The following is a 12105-nucleotide window of genomic DNA, read 5'->3' as shown; positions in this document are numbered from 1 at the left end:
ATTAAACCCAGGTCCCTGTGCACGGGAGGCAAGCACTCTACCAACTGAGCCATATCCCCAGCCCAACAGTTTCCTCTTCTTAAGAACTACATTTTCCTGGGGGCTGAGGATGTAGCTCAGTGGTAGAACACTTGTCTAGAATGCACATGCCCTAGGTTCAATGCCCAGCACTGAAAAATAAGACAAAATAAAAATTCTATCTTCCTTATATGGTTGCTGTGAGGGTTTAATGTAATAAATGAGAATGTGCTCTATATGTGATAAGTCCTTAGCAAATTTTAACTCTTATTGTAACCAGTCCAATGTGCATTTTAAAAGAAATGGAAAGCAAAACAACAGGAAGCTGAGTGGGACTATTATGCTATTATGTGTTCATCTAGTCTTACCCCATTGCTACTGCTACTACTAATAAAAAATTGACTCACATAAGGCAACACAACAAACATTATAAAAATTAAGACTGCAGATTTCCTAAGATAGTATCCTTCCTTTATCTTACTGGAAAGAACTTCTAAAAGGCACTTGGAATTAGAATTAGATGCCCCCATCCTCATGTCCAGTGAGTCTGAGAGAAGGGGAAGGAAGAAAGGAAGTGAGAAAGGTAAGAAAGTAAGGGAGACTGAAGAGTTAATTACAAGTGATTTGTTTGTCCCTTTCTTTCTTTTTTTTCTTTTTGTTTTTTTTTAATATATTTTTTTATTTTTTAGTTTTCGGTGGACACAACATCTTTGTTTGTATGTGGTGCCGAGGATCGAACCCGGGCCGCACGCATGCCAGGCGAGTGCGCCACCGCTCGAGCCACATCCCCAGCCCCTTGTCCCTTTCTTTAGAAGTTTTACGTTTTGGAATTTGATTCTTATGAGATAGGAAAAGAATGAGGTGGCTACTTCTGGCCCAGCTTTCTGCTATCTCCCCTTCAGAAGAGTCCCCAAACTTGTCTCCAGACTGAATCTTCTTGGGGTCAGTAACCAACAGTCCTATAACCTGGCCGGAGGCAGGTGAGATGAAGACAGATGTGAGAAGCAGGAAAGGCAGCTGAGACAAGGAGGACCCACTTGCTCCTATCCTACCCTGAGAGCAGAAGACCATCCTTGTTCCCCACTGTTTCTGTCCTGAAAAGGGCACTAGTAGTTCTTGGCATTCTGAAAGCATTAGCAGAGCTACTGCCAACAGAGTGGGGAGGCTTTGAGGCAGGAAACAAGACATTGGAAGAGTTGTTTGAGAAGAAATTTTAATGGACAATTTCTTCTAACAACCAGACACTACAATAGGGAAAAGCAGGGCAGAATAACTACCTCACAAGGGGCCTTGTGACCCATTATACAAGGGTGATCACATATCCTCATTGAACCAGAACAGTTCCAATGAATTTAAGAATAGCACATTCTTCTATTCCTAAATTTTTTAGGTTTGAACGATTACCCTAATTAAAGGTAAATCTCATGCAATTTTAGGGTTCTCCTGCCGGTGAAGCTGGGCCCGCACAGAATTCCTGCTGACAGAGATGAAAATGCCTCTGTCAAAAGCTTTAGGGAGCTCATCAGAGGGGAATGTGATGATGTGTGTACATGTGCACACTGCCACACTATGGAGGAGGTAGGAACAGCACCAGGAAGTGACGAGTGACAGAGAGGTGAGGGAGGCAAGGAGGTTCAAATACAAGAAGGAAAGACATGTTTATGGTCAGATGTCTCACTCGCTTCTTACTCATTAATTCAACCATTAATTATCAGCAGAAGACAGGCTTGGGAACTAACTAGGTCCAAAGAGTAAACAAAAGCCCATCTACAGATCCTAAGTTCTTCCATCCATCTCACTACACTAGAGAGGTGGGACCTGTGGTGTGAAGTCAGAGAATTTAAGGCTTCAGAAGTAGCTCCAGAAATTCGATCCTCAATGGAATGAAGCTAGTAAGAATGCACACATCAGAAACAGCTCTTGACGAGAACCCTTTCTAGCAGGCACCCTCCCCAACAATGTCATATGGAAAGACCTTACTAATGAGGTTAAGGGGTGTCTTTAGTCATTATCAGGGAACAGACAATTTTAAATAAAATTACTGAAACTTATCTTTTAACCTAGGAATGCAAGTTTATTTTGGCAGTGTGGTGAAATGAAGGAGGACACTACTGCAACAATAATGTGGCCATGAGAACAGTGATGTTCATGAAACCCAGAACAGGTCAAATAAGTGGAAATAAGGCAGCGTTTTCCCAGTCCAGGGGACACATGACTATCACCTGGCATGCTTGAGAATGCTGGCAAGAAAGGAGGATATCCCTGCGTGTGGGCCCTTCCCTCAACAGCGCTCTCTTCTGACTCCAAACCTACCTTAATTTGAAGTTCCTTGAAAGTGAGGATAGGGTTGGCAGATAAAATACACAATTTCCTGGTAAATCTGAATTTCAGATCAATGACAAATTGTTCTTAGTATAGGTTAAACATCTCTAATCCAAAAATCCAGAATCTGAAGTACTCCAAAATCTGAATGGATTTTAGAGTAGGGATGCTTAACAGGTAAAGTCTATGCAAATATTCCAAAACCCAAAAATTTCCCAAATCTAAAATACATCTGGTTCCAAGTGTTTTGGATAAGGGCTATCCAACCAGTATTTAGTGCCATTATTTTATTTTATTTTTTAGCATTTAATCCTTTGTTTATACATGTCTACCTCATACAGTATTTGGGACATGCTTATACTACAGAAGTATCTGCTGTTCATCTGCAATTCAAATTTAACTGTGCATCCTATATTTTTATTTCTGGTACCCACTAGACCCAGAAACAAAGGCATAAGCTCTCTGCTTCAGTACCCCCTCAAATCTAGAAAAGTAGCTTGTACAGGTAATTGCCCAGGACATAGTCTGAGTGCTTGAACTTGATGCAATTAAGATGGTGAACTTCCTCTAGAATGCATCGAGAAACTGGGCAAGAAATATTTGAAAAGTAGGAAATCATATCCAGGACTGTGTTCATCCATCCCAGAAATACTCATGAACTGCTCACTCCATGTAAGGAATTCTACTCTTTGAGAGGTCTTGGCTCCTATAGCTGGAGCAATATGGTTTTCTAGATTGTGTAGGTAGCATTTTATTTTAAAGAGACCCATTTTCAAATATCTCAGACTCTCGTGCAGAGTAAGCTGTGGAGGAGGGCAGGGATGAGCAGGCAGGAGTGCAGGTTGGTGACTCTGAGAAGGGGATACTCCTTTCTAGAAGCTGAGGGATAGGATCCTGAGGTCCTGGGAAATACTCACCTTTGACAGCTTGCTGGACATAGGCTGTCGTCCCATCACTAAGGGTCACCGTCTGTAGACCCAGGCTCTCCATGGCAAACTGCTGCTCATGCACTCAGACATGAAGTTGGCTTCTGGCCACCACCAAGAGCCACAGGTGAGGTCAGAGATTTCCTTTGGGTCACAAGTCTGAGAAAATAAACAGTGTCACATAAAAAGTTTCATGGCTTTCTTCTGGCACACAGAGTTAATGAGGCTAGCTAAGAAGACAGAGAAATAAATTCATTAAAGTAGAAAATTATGTTGGTTTTTATGAAAAGGGTTAAATATATACACATATAAGAATTCTAAAAGATGAGCACAGAAGAGAAGCATGTCTGTCAAACCGGCTGTAAGCTAAGAATTCATGATCAAAACCTAGTTTTAAATTCGCTCCCCTCAGGAGGGAGCCTGGTTAAAGGCAGGCGGCCAACTTCACTGCTGCTGGTTCTCCAAGACCTCCAACATCCATACACCAGCACTGTTAACCAACCTCAGGGAAGACCCCGTGGGTAATGGAACAAGTCCTTAACAGGACTTACATCATCCCCCAATACCTCAGAACTGTCCTATTTCCCTAGTACCCCCATCCCAAGGGTGGTACCTCCATCTACCCAGAAGCAGTGGGTTCATCTCTGAGTTCTCCTTTTCCCCAAAAAGTCCTATTTCAAGTAAGTATCATCTCTCAGATTATGTCCTCAGATAAACTTCTGCCTGTTTACAATTCATTTTCCAACACCCTATTAGCATGACCTTAAAAATAATGCAAACTTAAATATCCCCTTTCTCTGTTTCAAACCCTTTAATAGTTTCTTATCACCCTTAGAAATTCACTCTGCAGGCATGGGTAGGTCCTGTTACAGATTTCTGTAGCCCTGGGCACCATCTCTTCCTAACATATACCTGGGCTCATCTCCTTCAATACCCATCTACTTTTTTTTTTTTTTTGGTTTGAACCCAGGGCCTTGTGTATGCTAGACAAGCACTCTACCAACTGAGCTATATCCCCAGCACCTCAACTGACTTTTAACACCTACACAGGATTCTAGGCTCTACTCCGGTTTCTGGTTCACAGTGGCTTCTCCAGCACCTTGTGCTGTGGGCTAGCACAGATCCTCTTGGAATGATCACCAGGTTCTCATGTATCTGCCATGGCATGGAATCTACTCTAGTTGTAGAACAACACCCCCCAACACCTGTGAAGCCTGCAGGAAGCCCATAGCATCTGTTCTTGGTCTAGTTGTTAGGATTCTTTGTTTTTTTTTTTTTTCCTTTTCCTTTTCTTTTTTTTTTTTGGCAATACCAGGGATTGAATCCAGGAGCACTCCACCCCTGAGCTACATTCCCAACCCCCTCCCCCACTTTTTCGGTGGTGCTGGGGATTGAACCCAGGGTCTTGTGCATGCAAAGCAAGCACTCTACCAATTGAGCTATATCCCTAGCCCTATTCCCAGCCCTTTTTGAGACAGGGTCTCACTAAGTTGCTAAGGCTGGCCTTAAACTTGAAATCCTCCTGCCTGGTGTCCTGATTTGCTGGATTACAGGCATGTGCAATCATGCCTGGCAGTTGTTAAGATTCTTTTTCTACTCATCCACAGAATTCTCCTGGACTTGGCCTCTGGCCTGCTTACTTGATCCTCATGACCTATCAGCTATATCCTGTTTTCACATCAGAGCACGAAGACAGGAAGATATTTGTATGTCACATGGCAGATGCTACTGCTTGATGCTAGCAACAACTACTGGGGCTTTGGCAGCATCAAGGGTTAAGCAGATCAATATCTTCATATAACTACAGCTCATCTGTGATACAGTGGTTGGGATGTTCTACCCCAGGCTTGGCATCTCAACTAGAATTATTCATTCATTCTGTCTATAAACATTTACTGATTGAACTAGGCTCCAAGGAGCAATATTAATAAAAGTGAGCAATACTTAAGAGCTAATCAAGTGAGACATATTATATACATTAAAGACAATCCTATACTTCAATACCATTATTTTCCCTGTTTTACATCAAATTATTTACTCAAGTTTATACACCTAGTGTGTGAGGAGGATCTGATCCCAGTGCATTTGATTCAAAGAGTGCTTTAAATTTCTCTAGTATGCTGTCAGCCCAACTTCCCTGGTCTGTCAGGATCCTAGAAGTGACCTCAACTTTGCCTAGACTCCTGATAATCCCCAATGGTCTCTATTTTACAAAAGCTCTGGTTCTGACTTTTCTTGTTCTGCTCCCTGATCTTCAACTTTCATTCTCTTAATCAGGAAGGAAGAATCTTTTGTAACCTGTTTCACTATAATCACATTATGTCAGAAATAAGGACACAGGAGAGATCCAGGTTTAAAAACAGCACAATGGCCCCAAGCTATTATGGCTGGGCTCTGCCAGCTCTGGCAATAAATGGTTGGTTTAATTTAGCATGTCTGTATTCCACAGGAACATCATAAGGGAAATTTAAGAGCACAGGCTCTAGAGGCAGCCTGAGTTCCAATTCAGGCTCAGTTGCTTGGAAGCTGTGTAGCACTGGGCAAGTAAATTAACCAGTCTGAACCTGATGCCACAGAACAGTGGTACCTGCTTCCCAGGCTGCTGTAAGGATTGAATGAAGTCACATACATTGGCCTTTAGTCCAGCACTGGTACATAGGAAGTGCTCTACAAATACTGGCTCTGAGGAGAGGGGAAAGAAGAGGGACCTAAAGGGAAATGCTTTTGAAGCAATGTGGATTTCTAAAACGTTAGTCAGGAGTAATGGCAACAGCCCCAGACTAGAGGTCTGCAGAACTGGCTTCTCATCCTGATTGTATGTGATTTTTTTTTAATCTGTAACATACAGTGTTGGCCCAGATGACACTGATTTTTTCCACCGCTCATACTAATTTATAGTTATTCAGCATGTTCCCCATAGTATATGCCAACCACTGTTCAAACCACTCTGCCTGAATTAATTTTTAATCTTAAAGACAATCATAAGAGAAGGTAGGTACTTTATCCTCCCTTTACAAATGAGGTTGCTGAGGTGTACAGGGATACTAATTTGCCTAAGTTTCCTAAAGCTATCAAGTGCTGAAGCCAGGATTCAAAGTCAGGCTAGCAGGCCCCGCTGCCTGGACTTCTCAATATTTGGCACACTTCTTCCTGCTAATCCAGTGTGACCGACACACTGTCAGCACTCAAAACACTTGAATACAGGTTGCTCAACTTCCATCCTATCCACTATAACTTAAACCCAATCCTTCTTGGTCTACCCACAGTGGAAAAAGGGAATGGCTGGTAGCCACATTACCCAAAATAATCCTTCTTAGGTTCAAAGAAAACACACTTGACTGCCTGATCTTGCATCTGGCCCCAATTCATCCACTTTTCTTCCTGAAGCTTCATAATATAAACCTTTAAAATAGCCTACATTACCTCCAGATTTCCCCAATCCCTGAGGCTGCTTCTAACACAGCTGACTACAGGGAGTGAGGGTGTTTCATGGCTGCCGGACAGATACTAGCATCTCCCTTTCCCTTCTGTAATTGATGGTTTACTCTGAATTTTCTTGTGCTGGCATTGAACCAACAACAGTGACACAGGCAGAGCCAGAGAGAACTGTCATTGCCCGAGGATGGCTATCTAAGCAGTTTCTCCCTGTAACGGGCATTTCAGATTTATAACTCCCATAGCCCTCTGAGAAGGGTGGATGGGGCGGGGGACAGCTGATCTTTTTCACCTTAGAGGGTATAAGGATTATCAATGACTTGAGCTGGGTACAGGGGGGACAGACCAAGGGGAGAGGGAAAAGCAGAATAAGAGTGATGGCAAAAGGTTGAGACTGAAAAGGAGTACTCTTTTTTTTTTTTTTTTTTTTTTTTAAAAAGAGAGAGTGAGAGAGGGGGAGAGAGAGAGAGAGAATTTTTAATATTTATTTTTTAGTTCTCGGCGGACACAACATCTTCGTTGGTACGTGGTGCTGAGGATGGAACCCGGGCCGCACGCATGCCAGGCGAGCGCGCTACCGCTTGAGCCACATCCCCAGCCCTGAAAAGGAGTACTCTTGACTTTCCCAGGACGATCCCCAAATCCAGTTTTGTTTGTCATGCTTTTAAAAATGAACGTACACACTGTTGGCACTGAGAAGGAGACAACTCCATGACTCCATAATCTATCGTTGAGTTTTCTACTGTAAAACATAAATTATGATTATTGGGAGGTAACATTAAGAAAAACTGGTTTAGAGGCTTCAGATTTTTAAGTCTCTCCTTCAAACAAGATGTGCTTAAATGACCATCTCAAAGCAGAAAAATAAGGGATGTGAAAGATGGGAAACTAAAGACCAGCTGTGGTATTGCCTTTCTCCACTTTGTCATGGTTGAGATCTGATCTGATCCACACCCAAACAGGCTGCGCGGACTCTAGGCACCTGTTCGCTGGCCACTCCATTGCCCTCTGCCAAGCAGAACTCCCTGGACACTGGGACAGGGCTTTCTGTACTCTGCCTCAACCAGACCAGAGGGCAACTGTGTTTAGAAGCCAAAAATTTTTTTTAAAATGAAACATTTGCTTGGAAGGAGAAGAATGTTCAACTTTGACCAGAAAAAAAGAATTATGACAATTTTCACTCAGAAAATTCCTTACTTGCAAACACAGAAAACTTCTTACAAATGACAAATAAACGTTGGGTTGGAAAGGATGAAGGCTGATGGAGACAAGTGGAAAACAAATTAGAACCAGATTTGGGAGAGTGCAGTAAAATGATTCAGTATTTGTTATTATAGAAAAAGACTTCAAGGCACAAAAAACCCCTAGTGAAATGAGCTTAGTTCTGTGGGTTTTTAAGCACTGAAGAGAAAACAGGAAATTAATAACAGAAGTTTGCACTAACATAACACAAATTTAAAACATAAGCTAAACATCTCTTTGCAAAAGGCACAATGATTTTAAAAACCCAAATCACTTTTAGTATGGTTCCTATTTGGCTACTGCAACTTTATAGATGTGAATTAGTCACAGAAAAGGGAGTAATTAGGCAGAGTGGATTATTTCCAATTCCAAAGGGCAATGAAAAAAAAAAAAAAAAACAGACCTCCACTATTATAGAAGAGAATTCATTTAAACTAAAAAATTAACTTAAAAATCTAAATTTCAGCCATATATTCAAGTGAATTTTAATATCTCAGTTTATAAACACCCAACAAAGCAATCATGGCTGGGTTTCAAATCACCTTTAGTTAATGAAAAAAGTCTAGAATCAAGGCATTTGGGGAGGATTATCCTTAGGATAACTTTTATACCAACAAGCAAATTAGCACAGATATGATGAAGGTAAATTTGAACCATTTCTAGAATTCAGATTGGAGGCTACCACTGGCTTGAGAAGAGTCACCACAGTTATACCTTATTTTAAAAACACTGCCCTAGGACAAAATGGTCAAAATTTTATATCATCAATTCATCAAAATGGAACAATATCCAAATCCTAATTAGAAGAGAAAGTAGTTTTGAACTTTTGAAGCAAAAGAGAATCAAGTGAAAAGAAGAGTTGGTTACAAAAATCAATTGTAAGAAAAATATTAAAGAAAAAATAATTAAATATTTAAAAACAGACAAATACTGATCTCCAAAACAATATCCAATTCCCACTGAACAAATAATAAGGGTACATTATGAATTCACACAAGTAAAAAAAAAAACACAATAAATAAATACTTTGTAAAAGATTTATACTTAATACTTAACAAGAAAGAATAATCATGACAATGTAATTGTTAAATTGCCAAAAATCAAAGTAAAAGTATAAAATTCAGCAGCCAATCCTGGAAAGGCTGGGAGACAGTCACAAGCTGTAGTGAGCCAACTAAAAAAATGGGCAAAAGACCTGAACAGACATCTCACCACACAAGATGTACAGGTGGTAAATAAGCATATGAAAAGATGCTCAACATCATGTCCTTAGAAAATTGCAAATTAAAACAATGAGATATCACTACACAACTGTTAGAATGGTAAAAATACAGAACACTGACAACATTAAAAGCTGGCAAGGATGTGGAGCGACAGGAATTTCTCATTCACTGCTGGTGGAAATACAAAATGGAACACAAACTTTGGAAAACACTTTGGCAGTTTCCTACAATTCTAAACATATATTTTTTTTTTTTTAAGACAGAGAAGGAGAGGGAGAGGGAGAGGGATTTTTTTAATATTTATTTTTTAGTTCTCAGTGGACACAACATCTTTATTTTATTTTTATGTGGTGCTGAGGATCGAACCCAGCTCCCCGTGCATGCCAGGAGAGTGCACTACCGCTTGAGCCACATCCCCAGCCCTCTAAACATACTCTTATCATATGATCTAGCAATCATGCTCCTGGGGTATTTACCCAAATTAGTTGAAAGCTTATGTCTGCAGAAAAAACCCTGCACATAAACATTTACAGCAGTTTTAATCATAGCTGCCCCAAACTCGTAGCAACAAGGATGTCCTTTAATAAACTATGGTACAACCTTACAATGGAATATTATTCAGCAATAAGAATAAATGAGCTATAAACTGGGTGTGGTGGTGCACATCTGTAATCTCAGTAACTTGGAGGCTGAGGCAGGAGGATCACAAGTTTGAGGACAGCTTCAGCAAGAGGAAGACTCTATTTCAAAAAAATAAATAAATAAAATAAAAAGGGCTGGGGATGTAGCTCAGTAATAAAGTGTTCCCTGGTTTCAAAACCAAATCAAACCAAACAAACAAAAAAGAACTATCAAGCCTTCAAAAGACATGGAGGAATCTTAAATGCATATTGCAAAGTGAAAGAAACCAGTTTGAAAAGGCTGTATACAATATGATTCCAACTCCATGACATTCTGGGAAAGATTACAGAGACAATAAAAAAATCATGGCTGCCAAAGTTCAGAGTGAGGGAGGGAAGGATTAATAGGTGAAGCACAGGGGGCTCACAGGGCAATAAGACTCTTCTGTATGTTATCCGAAGGGTGGACACATGACATTATACATTTGGCAAAACAAATAGAATGCACAACATGAAGTCAGCCCTAATGTAAACTATGGAATTCAATTATCAATACTGTATCAATATTGTCCATCAACTGTAACAAATATACCAAGAAAATGCAACATGTTTTAATGATAAAACGGGAGAGGGGTGTATGGGAACTTTCTGCTCAATTTTTCTGTAAATTTAAAACTACTTAAGAAATAGCCTATTAATTACAAATAAATCCAAATCCAACAATCAAAGGTGGCAAGGCAGAGAGACAGGCACAAGGGTGTCTTGCTGATGACACTGGAGGTTGCTTCTGGCTTTCAAGAGAACAATCTGTTAATGCTTAACCCCACTGGGAAAGATTCCCGATTCAAGATCTAAAAACCCTGTTTTCATAATTCATCCCACAAAAAGAATGTACAAAAGACAAAAATTACTTGCATAATGATTCTTGTTTAAATATTTTAGACAAGAACCATGAAGCCTATCTGGATTGATGGAGGGGGTTTAACAAATTAACAGTAAGTGAAAAAAGACAATATTGAACATTCATCTAGTTCCAATATACATAAACCTCAACTCCATTTCAGACGAGGCCAGAAGAGACCAAAGACAAATGAACAGTTGTGCTAAATGGGATATGATTTTTTTAAAAAATAAAATGGTTGAGGAGCCAGGGGAGGTAGCTCAGTGGTAGAGTGCCTGCCTAGCATGTTGAGGGCCTGGGTTCAATCCCTACCCCACCCCCCAAAAAAAACCCCAAAATAAAGAAAGAAGTTGTTTAACTAAAAGACACCAGCACTGGGCAGAGAGAGGCAGTTCTACACTGAACTGCTTGCTTGGATTCCAACACCTATCCTCTTGGGATTTCCCTTAATTCTCTCCCATAACCTTCCTATTAATTCCTACACCAATCTCTCCCACGTCCTGCAAAGGAAAACTCCTATTCCTCTCTTAATTCATGCCAGCATAAATACTGAGGTGGTGAACTTCTCCCTCTAGGAATTTTCTTCCCACATAACCACCAAAAGTGCAGGTATTCTTGGACATATTTTTAAATGCAATATTCTTTAAATGGGATATTTTGACTTGTATAAGAGTGACATGGTGGGATCTCGTGATTCAGTATCCTCTGCAGATGTTCAGGAAGTTGGTACATTCTGAATTCAAAGCAATGTCTATGAAGCTGTGGGGAAACAGGCAGACTTTTGGTGGGAAATTACATTGGGTATAATCTCTATAGAAAGTAGTTAGGCAATATCATTAAAAAATTATAACTGTATATACCATCTGACCCAGCAATTTCACATCTAGTCTACATGTCTAAAAAATGGCATGTTTCGAGGTTGTGGGGAAAAAGGAACAGTCATATATTGCTGGTGGGACTGTAAATTGATGCAATCACTCTGGAAGGCAGAATGGAGATTCCTCAGAAAATTTGAAATGGACTACCCTTTGACCCAGCTATACTACTCCTTGGTGTATACCCAAAGGACTTAAAATCAGCACACTGCAGTGTTGAAGCCACATCAATGTTTATAGCACCTCAATTCATAATAGCTAAGCTATGGAAACAACTGAGGTGCTCATCAAGAGATGAATGAATGAAGAAAATGTGTTATATATAAATACTGGAATATTACTCAGCCATAAAAAAGAATGACTTTATGACTTTTTTTTATACTTTTGCTGGTAAATGAATAGATCTAAAGACTATCATGCTAAGTGAAATAAGCCAATCCCCCAAAACCAAAGGTCAAATGTTCTCTCTGGGGGCTGGGATGTGGCTCAAGCGGTAGCGCGCTCGCCTTGCATGCGTGCGGCCCGGGTTCGATCCTCAGCACC

General features: G+C 40.4%; 1 protein-coding gene across 3 annotated transcripts in view; it reads right to left on the bottom strand.

Moving 5' to 3' along the window:
• The window catches only part of ZNF76 (zinc finger protein 76), a 34816-nt gene that overhangs the window by 10767 nt on the left and 11944 nt on the right, over nt 1-12105 (bottom strand). For all 3 annotated transcript variants that reach the window (XM_081295990.1, XM_081295988.1, XM_081295989.1), the window contains exon 2: nt 3258-3425. In XM_081295990.1, coding sequence (XP_081152116.1) covers nt 3258-3330 — 73 coding nt within the window. In that variant the 5' untranslated portion in view covers nt 3331-3425. The remainder of the gene's footprint in view (nt 1-3257; nt 3426-12105) is intronic.

This window comes from Spermophilus citellus (genome assembly GCF_964194105.1).
Source record: "Spermophilus citellus genome assembly, chromosome: 5".
NCBI lineage: Eukaryota > Metazoa > Chordata > Mammalia > Rodentia > Sciuridae > Spermophilus > Spermophilus citellus.
The sequence above is the reverse complement of the archived record's forward strand: the minus strand, read 5'-3'. Positions and strand labels throughout refer to the sequence as shown.